The sequence below is a fragment of the Somniosus microcephalus genome, chromosome 1 (genome assembly GCF_052327205.1).
Source record: "Somniosus microcephalus isolate GS21.2 chromosome 1, FLI_Smic_1.0, whole genome shotgun sequence".
Lineage (NCBI taxonomy): Eukaryota > Metazoa > Chordata > Chondrichthyes > Squaliformes > Somniosidae > Somniosus > Somniosus microcephalus.
Window position 1 is genome coordinate 120,022,774 of NC_140987.1, and position 19,648 is coordinate 120,042,421.

The following is a 19,648-nucleotide window of genomic DNA, read 5'->3' on the forward strand; positions in this document are numbered from 1 at the left end:
TACCAGGCTGAGTGCTTCCCTGTCGATTTGGGCATAGTTACGCTCAGCTGAGTTCAATGAGCGTGACGCAAAAGCTATCGGTCGTTCCGAGCCATCAGGGAATTTATGCGATAATACTGCTCCCACGCCGTAAGGGGATGCATCGCACGCCAGTCTGATTGGCAGTGATGGGTTGTAATGAGCCAAAACTTTTTTGGATGTGATTAAGTCTTTACATTTATGGAAGGCACGTTTACAGTCTTCGCTCCATTTCCAAATTACTCCTGTTTGTAGCAGTTCATTAAGAGGGTGTAGAAGAGTTGATAAGTTCGGTAAAAATTTATGATAGTAATTTATTAATCCCAGGAACGACCTTAATTGTGAAACATTTTCAGGTGCTGGAGCTTTTATGACCGCTTCAATTTTTTCAGGTGACTTATGCAACCCTTCCTTATTAATTATGTGGCCACAATATGATATTTGATTTTGGAAAAATTTGCACTTGGGGCGATTTGCTCGTAGGCCCCGTTCTCTCAGCCTAGTGAGCACCTGCTCCAAATTGGCAAGGTGCTCGTTGTCGTTTTCTCCTGTTACAAGGATGTCGTCTAGGTAGCATTGAGTCCCCGGAATCCCTTGGAGGACTTGCTCCATAGCTCTTTGCCAGATAGCTGGAGCGGATGCTACTCCGAAAACCAGTCGATTGTACTGGTACAGACCTTTGTGTGTATTTATCGTGAGATTTTTTAGAGGCCTCTTCAACCTCCATCTGTAGATATGCCTGTGCCAAGTCAATTTTGGTGAAACGTTTCCCTCCGGATAGTGAGGCAAAAATATCTTCTATCCTCGGAAGAGGATACTGTACTGTGTGAAGGACCGGGTTTACAGTCACCTTGAAGTCTCCACAGATGCGAATTTTTCTCTGTTCTTCAGATTTATCATTATTCAATGCTTTCTTCATGACTGGAACGATGGGTGTTGCCCACTCGCTCCAATCGATTTTGGATAATACACCTGCCTTTTCCAAATTCTCCAGCTCTGCCTCGACTGCTGGACGAATTGCGTATGGCACCGGTCTTGCCTTAAAAAACTTGGGAATTGCCGCATCTTCCACTTTTATTGAGGCGGTGATGCCTTTCAAGGTTCCTAGTTTCTCTTGAAACACTTCTTTGGCGTTGGCCAAGATGTCTTTTAATCGTTCAGGTATGACGTCATCATCGTTTTTTTTCTTACTGGTCACAGTCAGTGCCTGAATGGAGTGCCAGTCTAAACGTATTTTCCTGATCCATTCACGTCCCAACAGCGGTGGACCACCATCTTGTAGAATGTATAAATACAACTTTTGTATTTCCTTGCCGTTGTATAGAACAGGCACCCTTATTTTTCCTTTGGGGTATACTTTCTGCCCCGTATATGTTTTCAAGATAATGGATGTGTCTTTTAAAGGTATATGCGGAAATAGCCGCTCGTAATCCCGTCGATTTATGGCGGTCAGAGCTGATCCTGTATCTAGCTCCATTTTAACTGGGGACCCTGCTATCGTGAGGGTAACCCAAATGGTCTGGTAATCATCTTTGGCAATTACATTATGTAATTTGAGACAGCTTAGTCTCTTGTTTTCGGAGTCGCTATCGGTCTTCGGAGCTACTGTCCGTCATCATTTGTACCTTTCTGTACTTTTCTTTATTGATTTTTTTTTTCCTGTCTGTGGATTTTTTTTGTCCAGATCGGCATACCCGTGCAATGTGTCCAATCTTTCCGCATTGCCTGCATGTTTTGTCCTTGAACCAGCAGTCCCTCTGATCATGGGTGGATCTGCCGCAGCGATAACATCTCTCGAAACCCTGTGTCATTTCATGGGTGCTGAAGTCCTGTGTCTTTGGTTGTATCTCTGCAGCTCCTCTTGCGGCTGCTTCGTATGATACAGCCATACTGAAAGCCTTGTCCAGTGTTAAATCTTTTTCAGAAAGCAGCCTTTTCTGTGTTCCTTCACTTAAGAGACCGCAGACGAATTTGTCTCGAAGATAATCTGCTAGTCCTGCCCCGAATTGACAGTGTTTTGATCGCTTTCTTAATTCGGTGAGGTAATCAGCGTTACTTTCATTTTTGTGTTGATTTCTCTTGAAGAATTTGAATCGTTCCGCTATCAGCAGTGGTGTTGGGTTTAAGTGCTCCTGTAGGGTATCAACAATTTCTTTAAAATTCTTGTCCTTTGGTTTGGCTGGAGTGATTAAATTTTGTAACAGCCCGTATGTCTTTGCGCCCATTAGATTTAGCAGTACTGAAGCTTTTTTTTCATCTTCTATTCCATTTGCGGTGCAATATACCTCCACTCTTTCCACATATGTGGTCCAATCCTCTATCTCATTATCAAAAGCATCAATATTGCCAGACTTAGGCATCCTAGAAATAAAATGGCGCTTCCCGCGCTTTTCTTTCTTTTCTGCAGAAAAGATATGGTGCTTCCCGCGCTTCCCCGCCGCTGCTGCCGATGACAACGCTGTTTCCCGCGGTTTCCGTTCTTTTTATTTATTTATTTACAGTTGGTAGACTCGTTCCCGCCGGACTCTCTAGGTCTGAACGCCGACCTGCTTGCAGCGCCGGCCGTCTCCCGAGTGCTCCCTCCCCGTCTGTTCCTGCTTGCCTCCGCTTTCGCTGCTTGGCCTATCTGTAGAGCCAGCCGCTGGAGCCCCAGCCCGACGCCCAGGAAGGATTATTGCAGTACCTGCCACCAGCTTGGCTAGCTGGTGAAACCACAGCTTTTTCTTTTTCTTGATTTTTCTTCAACTTTGGACGCCAGAGGAATCGATGTCCTTGAGGTGCTGCCGAATTGCAGGTAAGTCCGTTTCCAATTTGTCGCCATTGTTGTGTCTGTGTGTTGATAGAGACACTGAAGACAGGAGTTGGTTTTATAGGTGTTTACTAAACAAAGTCTGGAGGGGAACTAACGGATACAACACAATATATAGGCTTATATAGCCCGAGTGGCCATTACTGGCATTACAGTACACATGGGGCTCTTAAAGGCACATACACTACAATGATCAGTTACTCTTCCAGTCCATCTTTTTACTTTATGAATTTGTTCCATATTTGTATAGTTTGGGTGAAACTATGTATTTTATATGAAAAATGTTAAAGCAGTTATTTATTATACAATAATTAACAGATGGTAACAGGATTTTAGCTGTATGATTTAATATTCCAATGCATGTTAACTTCCAAAAGATACACACTTTTAAGAGTCCTTCAGTAAATCTGTGGGTAAAGGCACTATCTTGAATTTGGTTTGAGTCCTAGAGGCCAAGGAAGTCCCAGGTTTTGCTGATCTTGGCTGTAACAGTAGTTGGGGGTTCTACAGTTGCCCTCTTGAGCTCTCCGAATAAGGAAATCCAGTCAGGCAGGTTCCAGTTTTTGGTTGATACCCAGTGACTTGGCTGGAAAGTGTGCATTTTCTGTCAATTTGATATCTGACCTGCAGAAATAAAGCACTATGTTTAAGTGTCTCCAGTTCAAAATACTGAGAAATAGAAATCTGCATCCACCCGTAGACTTTGTTTGCTCAGTATGGAGTGCACACTATCAATCCCAGTAGGCATAGACTAATTTACCCAGGTCCAGAGCTTCAGTGCAGATTGGCAGAGCCAAGGATTCGGAACCTTTCAAATGTGTGCAGGAATGCTGTTGAATTTAACTCTGCAGTTTACAAGAACAGATCACTTTGTCCAGCTAAGGCCACCCTAACCATTAGGGATAACAACAGAAAGTGCTGGAAACACTCACGAAGTGCCCTGACGAAGGGTTCGACCCAAAACATTGACTCTGTTTCTCTCTCCTCGATGCTGCCTGACCTGCTGAGTGTTTCCAGCACTTTCTGTTGTTAGTTCAGATTTCCAGCAGCCGCGGTATTTTGCTATTGCTAACCATTAGGGAGTTTGGCTTGCAGGATTATCTGGAGTGGTGGAGAAAAATCACAGCCCTGAATAACAGGTCTTCCTCGCCAGTTTTTACTGATGGGTCAGGCTGGCACGCCAATCATCAGTAGTGTTCTGGAGTACTGAAGATCTGTCGAATTCGTGTATCTGACCAACAAGAATTGACTTTATTCTGAACTTCCTTGCCAACTGTGTCATCTTGGAGCAACCTTGACTGCAAAGAGACCTTGCCCCCAACCTCCCCACTAGGAGGGTAGTCCCTAGTACCAACAACTGCATGTTAGAAGCATAACTAGGTGGGAAGTACCAGGAACCCCTTACAAGCAACACCACTCATCATAAAATGTGTGGTTATATCCTGCTGACTACAGCGTGAACAACAAGTCTCATTGAATGGTGGGTCTAAGATTGAAATCCAGAACTTCAGCAGCAGTGGCTGACCCCTCAGCAACCCAATTATGATGGGCATCAAGCCCAGGATATGAGCGTGTGCTCTCCTAACTGCCCTCTCAGTAATGCCTTCCAACAGCTGATTGATTTGCAGAGAGTCTAACCACCTCCCCTTGACATTCATCAGCATTACCATCGTCGAATTCCCCACCGTAAGCATTCTGGGGAGTCATCATTGACCAGAAACTTAACTGGACCAGCCACATAAATACTGTGTCAATAAGAGCAGGTCAGAGGCTGGGTATTCTGCGGCGAGTGACTCACCTCCTGACTCCCCAAAGCTTTCCACCATCTGCAAGGCACAAGTCAGAAGTGTGATGGAATACTCTCCAATCGCTGTTTTTTCATTGTCGCTGGGTCAAAATCCTGGAACTCCTTACCTAATGGCTCTGTGGGAGTACCTTCACCACACGAACTGCAGTGGTTCAAGAAGGTGGTTCATCACCAGCTTCTTGTGGGCAATTAGGGATGGGCAATAAATGCTGGCCTCACCAGAAAGGCCCACATCTTGTGAATGATTTTTAAAAATGTGTGCGCTGTGCTTCACAGTTGAATATCCTGTCACTTGTGCTTGTAGCTCCTGATGGCTTAGTAAATAAATGCATTGCATGGTGTGATGCACACCAGAGGGTTCCTGCTTTGCTGGGTTCACTAATTTCAGTCAGGTCAAAATAGGAATGATATGAATGGCCTTGGTGCCCTGGTCTAGAAAAGGGGGGAATTTTTTTAAATATTCATTCCTGGGATGTGGGTGTCGCTGGCAAGGCCAGCATTTATTGCCCATCCCTAATTGCCCTTGAGAAGGTGGTGTGTGACTTGGAGGGGATCTTGGAGGTGGTGTTACTCCTGGTAATGTGTCCTTGCACGTGGTGCATATCACTCACATAAATGCTATCCCAAGATTTAATTACAGTCAAAAGCTTTCCAGTCTGTCACAGAAGAACTCTGGCAATTTCAGTCACAGTTTTCTATTGCACTCATGACCTTTCAAAACAGCATTATATTACCACATTAGGTTGTCTGTTGATGGTTCCCAACTCTGGAACAATTATATCTATTGACACTTTGGGCTTAAAAACTAAAAGTATCTGATGTCATATAAGTACTATAGTTAGGCTCGCATTAAATCTTCTGTGCCATGGCGAAATACAAGTATGTGAGTTACATACAGCTTGCATGCTTAAAACCTACCTACTGGGCAGTGGCTAATGAATTTCAGTGAAAGATCCTGAATCAAAGTCAAATTTGACAAAACGTCTATAACTTTGCCCTTTTTCAGTCACCTAGGGATGTTGTGGGAGTCACGTCTGCTTAAATAATATGCATATTCTGAACTCTCATAGACTTCAATCTTAGTCACATGGTCCTTGCAGCTGTTCCATTTATTTGGCTCACCAACCTGTGCTTTAAATAGCTAGTCTGGTCGGGCTACATCCACTCGTAACTTCACTAACTCTGCTACCGTGACCGAGAGAAATTCAGCCACAATGTCGGACCAGTCACCTTTCGATACCGATGTCCAAACAATGACCCGATTTGTTATGGAACAGGGAAGGAAAGCTAAAGGAACGGGGGAATTCACTCAGCTCCTGAACTCGCTGCTAACTGCGATCAAGGCCATCTCCTGTGCTGTGAGAAAAGCAGGCCTTGCCCATATGTGAGTCCATGGCCTTTGGCTAGCTAGTGTTCCACAAATAGTGTGCTGCAAAGTAGGCAAGTGCATGCAATTTGTTTTCTGCAAGATTGGAGCGTGGATTTTGCTTTACACATTTTAACAGGCTTTCTAGCATTTTCTCTTATTCACCACACTAGAATTTATTTGAAATTCCCTTTAAAGTTATTTTTTAAATAAACTCCTTGACTATGAATTTCTAATGTATGTTTCTACTGAAAGCTGTGGTCCTATTATATAAAATAGAAACTTTAATTGTGGGCTTATTGGATATATAAGTCCGACCAACCCTTACGCAGCCTAACACATAAGAAGTGGCAATCTTGGCTGATTTGCCCCCTCCCTTCCTAAGGTTTTGCTGAGGCCAATTATCTTGATATTGCAACATCTAAATGTGCAGCGCAGTGAACTGTACTGTTTGTCTTCTACCTGTTTCTCAACACTACAAACACCTCAAAGTAACAGTGAGCCACATCAGCAGTGTTAGTCTTTGGTCCAGATAGGGACTAATTGTAAACCTGAAGGTGGAAAGATTGTGTAATTTTAGGTTCTTAAGAACCTTGCAATTATAATCGATATACAAAGACCTTATCATTGATACTTTGACAGAATGTTTATAAATATGCTATATATTTAAATCTTTAGAATTGTAATAGAAAACCAGAGACAGTTTCTAATATTCTTTTGGTAAGTAATTAGGTCATACTGACAATGCATTTTATTTCATTTTATCAAGTAGGTGGTTTGAGGGTTCCCGATTCGCTGTAAAAAATAATAACTTTCCCACCCAACCCGCCACCAATCTTGCCCGCTACCACCTCGGAAAATTCCGTCCAGAGTCTCTATGAAGCCCAATGTTTACTTGCTCATCGACCACCTCCCAACTCAACTCCTGAATGCCCATCTTCACTTCTTCCCATCATCATCAACCAGTCTCTGTTTGGCATTTGTACCCCTTGAAAGCCTCTGTCATTACCCCCTTTTCTAAAATTCTATCCTTGACCCCTTCACTCTCTCTACCTACCATCCTGTTTCCCTCTAAAATCTTTCAGTGCCTCATTGCCACTTAACCATGCACTAATTTCTCCCATCAAGACCTCCAATCTGGTTTCCACTTCCACGCCCTGGTGAAAGTCTGCCTACACCCCAATCTCTTCCTCACCATTGCTAAAACCTAATCTATGCTTTCATCAACTCTTTCGTCATCTTGAGGACCAACTTCCCCAATGCTCTCCATCATCTCCACACTCACAAATTCCAGTTCATTCTGAACATTAGAACGTAAGAACATAGGAATTAGGAGCAGGAGTAGGTCATACGGCCCTTCGAGCCTGCTCCGCCATTCAATAAGATCATGGCTGATCTTCGACCTCAACTCCGCTTTTCCACTGATCCCCATATCCCTTGATTCCCCTAGAGTCCAAAAATCTATCTATCTCCGCCTTGAATATACTCAATGGCCTGTAATTTCCGATGGGAGGCTTCCTGTGTGTGGAAGCCTCCTATCGGGAAAAAAATCTACAAACTTACCTGAGGGCTCCTAGGGTCCGGACACTTCCGCTCCTGGGCCTCCCCACAGTCGAAATGTGCAGGGCCCACGTATCCCAGGGGCGCATGCGGTTCACAAGCGTCCCTGGGATCACGTGGGCCAGGCCAGCCAATAGGAGAAGGGAATCTCCCTTCATACTTTTGACAGATAGACCGGTCAAATATATGAATGGAGATCACCCCAAAAAGACACTAAAACATTAAATAATTTTTTTAATCACATTTTTAAAATGAGTTAAAATTACATTAAATTAAATATTTTAAACAAAAATTTAAATTTTTGAAAAAAATAATTCAAGTTTTTTACAGGACTAAAAATAAACTTACCTTTCTTTAAAGTATTTTTAAATTATAAATGAGTGGGAAAAAATTATTTTTTAAACTTTTTTCAACTCTTACGCTGGTAAAAGCAGGCCTTACGCCTGCCTTTACCAGGTGTAAGATTTCTAAGTGATTTCAGCGGGCGGAGGTTCTGCAGAAAGTGGAACTCTCCACCTGCAGAGGCCCTTCTCCAGGGCAGGCGTCTGATCTGTCAAGAGCATTCTTGACAGATCGGAAATGCCAGCTTTCAGCGCATGCGCTTCGCATGCCTGAAGCCAGCATTTCCGATGTCCCTATGGGTGTGTATACAGCCCATACACACCCGTAGGCATCAGAAAATATGGGCCAATGACTCAGCATCCACAGCCCTTTGAGGTGCAGAATTCCAAAGATTCACAACCCTCTGAGTGAAGAAATTCCTCCTCCATCTCAGTCTTAAATGGCCGACCCCTTATCCTGAGACTATGCCCCCTAGTTCTAGACTCTCCAGCCAGGGGAAACAACCTCTCGGCATCTACCCTGTCAATCCCCCTCAGAATCTTGTATATTTCAATGAGATCACCTCTCATTCTTCTAAACTCCAGAGAGTATAGGCCCAATCTACTCGATCTCTCCTCATAGGACAACCCTCTCATCCCAGGGATCAATCTAGTGAACCTTCATTACACCGTCTCTAAGGCATGTATGTCCTTTCTCGGATAAGGAGACCAAAACTGTGCACAGTACTCCTGGTGTGGTCTCACCAAAGCCCTGTACAATTGTAGTAAGACTTCCTTACTCTTGTACTCCAACCCCCTTGCAATAAAGGCCAGCATGCCATTTGCTTTCCTAATTGCTTGTTGTACCTGCATGCTAACTTTCCTGTACAAGGACACCTAAATCTCTCTGAACACCAACATTTATAGCTCAAGTCTTCTGCACAATGTTTCATATTCCCATCACCTCCTTGCTTGCCAAACTCCACTGGCTCCATGTACTCTAGTAATCTGAATCAAGATCTTTGTCCTTATTTCAAATCCATCCGTGGCTTTGCTTTACTGTACCTCAATGATCCTGTCCAACAATTCCTCCACACTTGCATCCTACACTCCAAGGAAAGCAAATTACTGCTCATCCCCATTCGATCTGCTCCATCATCAGTGTTTCATCCTTCAGTCACTATGTCCTTGTCCTCTGGAATTCTCTCAAAGTCACTAAGCGTTGCCGCTCACTCCCGTCTTCATAAGCTTCTTATAAACCCTTCTGTTTGACACTGTCATTGGCCTTTCTCCACTTAAATTCTTTTTTCCTGCCTATTGTTCATCTTTTCCCTTGTTAAGCCCTCTGAGCTTTTATTTCTCTGCAAAGAATGCTATAGAAATGTTAAATAACAACAGAAAATGCTGGAAAAACTCAGCAGGTCAGGCAACATCCGTGGAGCGAAATTTGAGTTGACGTTTCGGGTCGAACCCTTCTTCAAAACTGGAAAGAAAAGAAGATAGATCGGAGGCAGGGCTGCGATCGGACAAAAGAATAAAAGAAACAAAAGAAGTAAAAGAGACAATAAAAGGTATTAGAAGCTAGACGAGATGGTAATAGGCTGAGATTAGGTGTAAAGTGTACTGGCAGGGCAAGAGATAGCTGCCAGGTGTGAGAGAGAAACAAAAGGAAATGTTGTTGTTGTAAGCGCTGAACACTTTTCACTCTGGCAGCTGTATCTCACAGTTGGTTCCACTTGCAGAAAAAAGACAAATTCACCCTTGCTTTTAATGTGAGTTGCCATTGTGCTGTGATGTAGCAAATGTGAATATTTTCCTTTTTAAAGCCCCTCGGTGTAATTTGTCATTTTAGCTAGCTTTGTATCAGAGAGCTGTTAAATGCAGAAAGTAAAATATGTATAGCCTGCTCTACGGTTAGTAATTTATACAGTACTCAGTCTTACAAAACTTCTGCTGAACTGTTACCAAAATTCTGCCAAGTTTAGTCAGGCTTGTTAAGTGTTTGGAAATGATCAAATAACACACAGCTGAAATCTTGGTGTTAACCTTGTCTTGACTTTTCTCAGCTCCTCTGAACCTTGTTTGAAGTATATCAAGTCTGTGGGAGTTTTTTTACTGTCAAAACTTATAGTGATTTTTTGCCAGGTGGTTGAAGTCAGGAATTGGGATCCATGGTGGAAATTAATTAACTCATCCCTAGGTCTTGTGGGCAACAAATACAAAACTCTCCAAATATAATTACCCTGGGACATGGAAACTATCAAAATGGCTGTCTAGCTGTTTGTGGTAACATGGTACAGAATGCAGGTGTGGTTTGTGCAGGGTCTGAAGCACCAGGCATCGCAAAGTCCTGTTTTATTTAACCTCGAGACACTTCAAGCACTGGATCCATTATCCCAAGCAAGCTTCATCCCGACACAACTCTAATTAGTGCTTGCTGCTCAGCAAAGATTACTTTACACATCAAAGTATCCAACTTCTATTTCCACTGATTCAGCTCCCTGTCATATGCAGGCTAACATACATGCACAGAGACAGCCAGTAGAAATATGAATATTAAGAAACAAATAATAAAGATAAAGGACAAAACTCAAATAAAATAGATAGCAGAAATGGACTGAAAAGTGACAAACAACAAAAAGAAAAGATGCCACTCAGAGAAGTTGCTCAGCCATCCAGCAGATGGCAGCAATGCACAATGAAATCACTGATTTTTGCAGTCTGTTTTACTACAGGGAAAAATCACCTAGTCTGTAAAACGTGGAGTAAGTTTTCTTTATGCACTGCCCAATGTGACACTGTGCCAGACAAACTAGGAAGGTCCCAAGTTCAATCATTGCCTTCTGCTGAGTTAGTTGGCCTCAGTAATAGGATTGCAAAAATTGGCTTCAGTTACCTTGCCTGGGAATCAGCCAGGGTTTCTGAGCATGATGACTATCAACTGACTCCCTGTTAGAAAGCATTTGTTTGTGGATGTGGAGTCAGGACAGACTCGGACTTGACTGTGATGGCTCCCATGATAGGATAACCATGTGCTTCCCAACAACAGGTTAACACTCATTGTCTACATTCACACATGAAGAATGGTCACTTGGGTGAGTTACTCCAAGGCTGATTCAACTGACAACGATGCATCTTTCTATTATATTTGTCAATCAAAGGATACTTAAAGGATATCTTCAACATCTCACTGCATCTGAGGGTCTACTGCTCCGCTGCTCTAAGAAAGTTAGCTTATTCTTTACAACATTGAGGTTTTTCATGAATAAAGCCTTGTTTTTAGCTCTGTAATAGTTAACCAACTTAATTTCCAAACCAGTTAAATCTAATTTGCCAAATACCCAATTTGCATACTTTGGGTCCAGATTTTTCTATTTGTTTGTAAATAACCTTTGCTGCAAAACAAAATGGCAGCATTTGAGTACAGAGAGACAAGAGAGTAAATGTTCACTTTTAGCAGTGGCAGAAAGTGGACGGTAACGGATCAGCTGCCCGTTTTGCACCCGGCCCAATTTTTCTTTCCATTGAAACGAAAATCTACCCCAAGATGTTCTTCAGCATATGCAGACCTCCATCTTACTTATTCCACTTCAAGATTCCCTCCTGGTAAATGTAGCCCCCACGACACTAAGTCGTACAAACCATAAAGGTCCCAGGTTTGACCCATAGTTTGTGTTGAGCTAGTTATTTCAGCCAGGGTGGCAGTAAACGTGCTACAATTGGCCACAGCAACCTGGGCTAGGAAGGGGAAAAATCACCGCTGTTCCTCCTCCTGGTTGTTAACTCCATTGACCTCTGGCCTTGTCTGTAAGGTCCGATTGTCAAGCAGCTTATCAAAGCTCACTCACTGTACAAGACTCACATTTGAAGAATGACCATTTTGGGGAGGTAATCAGATGCTTGTGCCCAGGCAGCCATTCGTCAATATTAATCATTACTTTCAGGAGAGAAGGGGATAAAATTGGGGGGAAATACGTTTCCCTGGCACAGACCTTGAGCTAAGGTGAATCTGGACCCAGTTGAAGAGTTTTAGTGGGCAGCACTAAGTTACTTTCAATTTAGTATCATATGAGAGCTCTGGAGAAAATCCCTGTTACAACCAACAGTTTTAAAGCATAAAGCAATGTAATGACAAAACTTTGATTATTGGCAAATGTTCGGAGTGATACTTACAAAACTAGCTGCAAACATTTTTAATACGTGAAGTGGTATAAATTTTCAAAATGTGATATTTCAGAACAGATCACATTTTAAAACAAAAATGAGTGAGCCTCACTCCAAGCAATAATGAAGAGGCACTGGTATGTGTACAGATTCCAACAATAACATATTAATTTTAGGGCAATTCAGCAGAATGACATCCGCTTTAATGAAATAAGCCTTCAAATGGATGAGTCAGAATATTAATTTTTAAGCCAGTCTCATAGTTATTAATTCTCCAGATATTCTAAACTCTTCAGTTCTTAGATACCCACATACAGGATGAATAAAGACTGAAAAGAAACAAAGCAATGAAAATAGGGACACATAAATAAAAGAACAAAGACAAGAAAGAAAAAGGAATAAAATAGATTATATGCTATAAGCAGTTCTCCCGTGGTGTTGTTCACACTGACTTGGAGGATGTGCTGCTTTATGCAATGTAACAACAAAAATTACCTGATTACAAGACTTTTAATGTAATATAGATATAGAAAACTCTCTACACGTTCACTACCTCCCACTTTCTCAATACCATGGAGATATCACACTACTCTCTCCATCTCCCACCTACCAAAGAAATCACCTTGACCAAAAACCATAATGATGTAGCACAACAAATTTAACCTGTTAATGTAAAAGTACTGTTATAAATCTTTAGTTACTGTTCACAAAGGTTATTTACAAACAAATGAGGAAAGCAATCAGCCAAATCCTCATTAAACGATGAAGGCTAACTTTATAGAGGACATTCAAATCTGCACCATTATTTCAATTAATGAATTGAGTCACCATGGAGACTGGTGGATGGCTCCCAGCCTGCAAACTTCTTGCCAATTACTGAGCAAGTGGGAGTTAGTGAACATGTAGAGAGTTTTCTATATCCATTTTACATTAAAAGTCTTGTAATCAAGCAATTTTTGTTGTTACATTGCATAAAGCAGCACATCCTCCAAGTCAGTGTGAACAACACAAAAACTCTGGAGAAGAGAGAATGGAGGGCTATCTCAGCAAACAAGCATTTTGGAGAAGGAGATTTTTAATCATAAATCTTTTCCATTTAAAAGGGCTGTGCCTGTGTGGTCAGACTACAAAATAGCCTCTAACTAAACTGTTAACATTTCATCCTTTGCCTCATCCGGCGCTTTAACAAAAAACTTTTTTTCTTCCTTTCCGATGTCAAGGATTGTAAGGTTCAACAACCCTTGGACTCCAACGCCCCTCCAGAACCTTCTTCCCCTTCACGTTCCTCTGACCTCATCCCTTCTTCTAATCTCGCCCCCTGCTGTGTTTTCACTATCCCCTCTGACCTTCCCCTCTCTGACCCCGAACGATCAGTCCTCAGCAAAGGCCTGAGCTTCACCCCCTTACATTCCCACCTCAATGAATTTCGAGCTCGGCACGACGCTGAGCTCTTTTTCCGTCGCCTTCGTCTCCATGCCCACTTCTTTAGCCAGGAGTCTTCGCCCCGCACAGCTGACCCTTTCTCCCGCTTGCAGAATTCTCGTTCCACCTGGACCCCTCCCTCTGGCCTCTAATCCTCTCTAGATCTTTTTATTGTGAACTGCCGACGTGACATCGGCCGTCTCAATTTCTCTGTTCCCCTTACCCACTCCTACCTACCTCCCTCTGAACTTACAGCACTCCATTCTCTCAGATCCAACCCCAACATTGTCTTTAAAGCTGCTGACAAGGGTGGTGCTGTTGTTGTTTGGCGAACCGACCTCTACCTAGCGGAGGCTGAACGCCAACTCTCCGACACATCCTCCTATCTACCCCTGGACCATGACCCCACTACTGAACATCAAGCCACCATTTCCAAGACTGTCACTGACCTCATCTCCTCTGGAGATCTTCCCTCCACGGCCGCTAACCTCATAGTTCCCCAACCCCACACAACCTGTTTCTACCTCTTTCCCAAGATCCACAAACAGGACTGTCCTGGTAGATGTAATAGCAGAGCACTAGGTGTAATAGCAGAGCACTTGGAAAACAGTGACAGGATCGGACAAAGTCAACATGGATTTACAAAAGGTAAATTGTGCTTGACTAATCTACTGGAATTTTTTGAGGATGTAACTGGTAGAATAGATAAGGGAGAACCAGTGGATGTGGTGTATTAGGACTTTCAGAAGGCTTTCGATAAGGTCCCGCATACAAGATTAGCGTGCAAAGTTAAAGCACATGGGATTGGGGGTAAGGTACTGACTTGGATAGAGAACTGGTTGGCAGACAGGAAGCAAAGAGTTGGAATAAACGGGTCTTTTTCTGAGTGGCAGGCAGTGACTAGTGGGGTATTGCAGGGATCGGTGCTAGGACCCCAGTTATTCACAATATATATCAATGATCTAGACGAGGGAACTAGATATAATATCTCCAAGTTTGCAGACGACACAAAGCTGGGTGGGCATGTGTGAGGAGGATGCAGAGAAACTCCAGTACGATTTGGACAGGTTGGGTGATTGGGCAGATGCATGGCAGATGCAGTATAATGTGGATAAATGCGAGGTTATCCACTTTGGTGGCAAAAACAGGAAGGCAGATTATTATCTGAATGGCAATAGATTGGGAAAAGGAGAAGTGCAACGAGACCTGGGTGTCCTTGTGCACCAGTCGCTGAAGGTAAGCATGCAGGTGCAGCAGGCGGTTAAGAAGGCAAATGGTATGTTGACCTTCATAGCGAGAGGATTCGAGTACAGGAGCAAGGATGTCTTGCTGCAGTTGTACAGGGCCTTGGTGAGACCACACTTTGAGTATTGTGTGCAGTTTTGGTCGCCTTATCTGAGGAAGGATGTTCTTGCCATGGAGGGAGTGCAGCGAAGATTCACCAGACTGATACCTGGGATGGCAGGAATGACGTATGAAGAGAGATTGGGTCGATTGGGCTTGTATTCGCTAGAGTTTAGAAAAATGAGAGGGGATCTGAATGAAACTTATAAAATTCTAACAGGACTAGACAGACTAGATGCAGGTAGGATGTTCCAGATGGCGGGGGAGTCCAGAACCAGGGGTCACAGTCTAAGGATAAGGGATAAGCCATTTAGGACTGAGATGAGGAGGAATTTCTTCACCCAGAGAGTGGTGAACCTGTGGAATTCTCTACCACAGAAGGCCGTTGAGGCCAATTCATTAAAATATTCAAGAAGGAGTTAGATATATTTCTTAAGGCTAAATGGATCAAGGGATATGGGGAGAAAGTAAGGACAGGGTACTGAATTTGGATGATCAGCCATGATCTCATTAAATGGCGCAACAGGCTCAAGGGGCCAAATGGCCTACTCCTGCTCCTATCTTCTATGTTTCAATGACCCATCATTTCAGCCTGTTCTTGCCCCATGGAACTTATCTCTTCCTATCTTGACTCTATTCTTTCTCCCCTTGTCCAGTCTCTTCCCACCTACATCGGCGACTCTTCCAACGCCCTCCGCCACTTTAACAGTTTCCAGTTTCCTGGCCCCAACCTTCTCCTTTTCACTATGGACATCCAATCCCTCTACACCTCCATCCCCCAACAGGATAGCCTGAGGGCGCTCCACTTCTTCTTTGAACAGAGGCTCAACCAGTCCCCTTCCACCACTCTCCTTCGCCTGGCTGAACTTGTTCTCACATTGAACAACTTCTCCTTTGACTCCACTCACTTCCTCCAAATTAAAGGTGTTGCTATGGGAACCCACATGGGTCCTAGCTATGCCTGTCTTTTCTTGGGATATGTGGAACATTCTTTGTTCCAGTCCTACTCTGGTCCCCTCCATCACCTCTTTTTCTGGTAAATTGATGACTGTATCGGTGCTGTTTCCTGCTCTCACCCTGAACTAGAACATTTAATTCACTTTGCTTCCAATTTCCACCCTTCCCTCACCTTCCCATCTCTGACCCTTCCCTTTCCTTCCTCAACTTCCCTGTCTCCATCTCTGGGGATAGGCTATTAACAAACATTCACTATAAGCCCTCTGACTCCCACAGCTACCTGGACTACACTTCCTCTCACCCCGCTTCCTGTAAGGACACTATTCTATTCTCCCAATTTCTCCGTCTCCGCCGCATCTGCTCTGATGATGCCACCTTCTGGCATGTCTTCCTTTTTCCTCAACTGAGGATTCCCTTCTACTGTGGTTGATACGGCCCTTGACCGTGTCCGTTCTATTTCCCGCAATTCTGCTCTCACCCCTTCCCCTCTCTCCCGGAATCACGATAGTGTTCCCCTTGTCCTCACCTTTCACCCCACCAGCTTCCACATTCAATGGATCATCCTCCGCCATTTCCGCTACCTCCAGCGTGATCCCACCACCAAACACATCTTCCCCTCACCCCCCCCCACTTTCAGCATTCCAAAGGGACCGCTCCCTCCGCGACACCCTGGTCCACTCCTCTATCACCCCCAACACCCCTTCCCCTTCGCCCAGCACCTTCACGTGCAAGCGCAGGAGATGCAACACATGCCCTTTTACCTCCTCCCTTCCCATTGTCCAGGGCCCAAATACTCCTTCCAGCGATTTACTTGTACTTCTTGCAACTTAGTATACTGTATTCGCTGCTCATGATGTGGTCTCCTCTACATTGGGGAGACCAAATGCAGATTGGGTGACCGCTTTGCGGAACACCTCCATTCAGTCTGTAAGCATGACCCTGAGCTTCTGGTCGCCTGTCACTTTAATTCTTCGCTCCACTCCCACTCTGACCTTTCCGTCCTCGGCCTCTTGCACTGTTCCAATGAAGCTCAACGTAAGCTCGAGGAACAGCACCTCATCTTTCGATTAGGCACTTTACAGCCTTCTGGACTCAACATCGAGTTCAACAATTTCAGACCATAACCACTGACCCTATCTTTTTTTTAATTATTTTTTTTCTCTCTCACATGGCTGCTGTCGCTCATTTTGCCATTGCCATTTACACTTCATTTAGAGTCATCTTTTGTTTCTTAACTTGTCCCATTACCATCTCCTTTTGCCTTGCACCATCATCCCTTTTGTCTCTTAATCCCTCCTGCCTTCCATCCTATCACAGACCTTCTCTTTTGTTCTTTCCTCCCATCTCCCCTTTCCCTGCCCCTACACTTGCTTAAAAACCTGTTCCATCTACAACTTTTTCCAGTTCTGACGAAGGGTCATCGACCTGAAACGTTAACTCTGTTTCTCTCGCCACAGATGCTGCCTGACCTATTGAGTATTTCCAGCATTTTCTTTTTTATTTCAGATTTCCAGCATCCACAGTATTTTGCTTTTGTGTTAACATCTAGTGTTATGCTGTATATTTAAGTGGATGTTGCTTGATAAATGCTCAAATATCCATCATGTATTATTTTATTCAGGTGTGGAATTGCAGGGACTGTGAATGTAACTGGAGACGAAGTCAAGAAACTGGATGTCCTGTCTAACGATCTCATCATTAATCTGCTAAAATCATCCTACAGTACTTGTGTACTAGTGTCAGAGGAGAATAAAGATGCTCTAATTATTGAGCCTGATAAGAGGGTGAGCGTATAACGAATGTGGTCAGTGATGATTCCTTATAAACATAAATTTGGAATTATGGGGTGAGTGCCAGTGGGTGAGGTTTCTTGCCAGTACCCTGTAATGCAAAGGTGGAAAATTAACCCTATAATGTCTAGGGGCATGAAGTGCTGGAAAAACACAAGTCAGCAACTGTAAAGCGATATGTCAGGCCAAGATTTTGGGTATAATCCTTTATTAAAACATAAATTCTAGGATCTCTCTCCTGTGTAGCTCTATCTTTGAGGTGCTTCTCTAAAAATACAGATCCAAGATGCAGCACCTTTATTGTACAGGATGTGTAACTACCCACAACAAAATAAGAAAGGATTGAAGTTACAGTAAACATGCAGAGGCACTATTGGAGGTGGGCATTTTGGTGAAGAAAAAAGTTTCACAAAAAATATCTCAAATTCTAAAATAAGGATTTAAATTGAATGGAAGAGTGGCCGCAATGGCTCGGTGGGTGTGTGCACTGCCCAGTGTGGCATGAACCTCAGGTTTGATCTCTGGTTTATGTTAGTTGTCTGATCTCAGGCAGGGCTTGGTGGGGGTGACGGGGGGTCTGTTTTTGGCCTCAGTTTCCCCAACATTCTACACGTCTATCTTTGTTGATCTTTAGCTGTAATTACAGTAATTAATTCTTAACGGCATGAACAGAGAAGTTTATCACAAATTTCTAATGTGCTCAGGTTAGCCAAGTTCCATCATGATTAGTTTTCTGGAGGGACTGTGCATTAATAGTCTAGTGAATTTCCTTCTATTATTGCAAACTGAACATTTCCTAGTAATGGTCTTGTAGCTGCATAATATTATATTTTTGTGCTTTTATAGACATTGCTAAGAAGAGGGAAAATTCCCCATAAGTATTTAGTATATCATTGTTAATTAATTATTAGTTTCATCTGCCACAAGTGTGAGACATCATAGAACATTACAATACAGCAATAATTTACATTTTCTATATGTGCAGAAATGCCTCGCAATGTGCTTAACATTAGGAGAACAAAACAATGGACACCAAGCAGGAGAGAAAAAGGGAATATGGAGAGGAGTGGGGAGGGGGAACCAAAGGCATGGTTGAAGAGAAGGATTTTGAAGAGGTTGTTAAAAGCATTATATATACACATAGATATTACAGTCAGTTTAATTTATAATTATTTCTTTCCAGGGTAAATATCTGGTCTGTTTTGATCCATTGGACGGTTCTTCTAACATCGATTGCTTGGTATCTATTGGAACCATTTTTGGTATTTACAAGAAGGTAAATGTTTCTCTTTGTTATGGGAACAAGTTTGTGATTTAATTATAATTATTTTTCTTCTTTTAAAAAAAAAAATCCTCTTTTTCCCCTTTGGATTAATGTTCTAGTGGACAGTCTGTTCCCAGCCTCCACCAATGCCACTCTGTAACTGGCTGCCAAGTGGCACATAGGAGTGGTCAGAATTGATTCCCTATGACTTTCTCTACCTCCTGTCCTCTGCCCAACAGCACCTCCCTGCCGTAACTGGATCGAGATTTGTAACACTTGGGAAATAATCAGCGGGAACCCATATCTGGTATGTTAATTCCCCAGTGCTCTTCACTGTGTCGCCCCCTAGAGGAATTTTCCCCCTCCATTTCTCTCTCCTTATCTATCCTCTCTCAAAAGCCGGGTTACAGTTCCATGAGCACAGTGACCTTCCTATGTGAGGCTGAGCTAACACGAGAGGATTAGAGCTGACCCCCAACCATATTCTCACCAGATACACACACACATTGCTGACTCCACACAGACCAGTCGATGAACCTTTAGTACAAACTCCTCTGTTGGCTCAAAGGTTGTGTATAACTGAGAAAGACAGACGAAAAGGTTGCAGATTTTATTCCTAGTTGTATTCTTCCCAACTTCAGTCCAGTTCACAGGCCACTGTATTGTTAATAGATTTATTTTTAAAAAGAAATGCTGTATAGTGTAGTATAATATATTATAACTGTAGTTTGTGCCCATGTTACAAGGATTTTTTTTCCAAAAATAATGCAGTTCTGAAAGGATTAGCTAATTGAAATTTAGAATACAGTCACATACAGTGCAGGTGC

At 43.1% G+C, this 19,648-nt stretch overlaps 1 protein-coding gene across 1 annotated transcript in view; it reads left to right on the forward strand.

Moving 5' to 3' along the window:
• Window positions 1–5,761: 5,761 nt before the first annotated feature.
• LOC147124327 (fructose-1,6-bisphosphatase isozyme 2-like) overlaps window positions 5,762–19,648 on the forward strand; it is a 119,787-nt gene continuing 105,900 nt past the window's right edge. Inside the window, exons 1-3 of the mRNA XM_085985023.1 lie at window positions 5,762–6,018; window positions 17,389–17,551; window positions 18,741–18,833. Coding sequence (XP_085841149.1) covers window positions 5,849–6,018; window positions 17,389–17,551; window positions 18,741–18,833 — 426 coding nt within the window. The 5' untranslated portion in view covers window positions 5,762–5,848. The remainder of the gene's footprint in view (window positions 6,019–17,388; window positions 17,552–18,740; window positions 18,834–19,648) is intronic.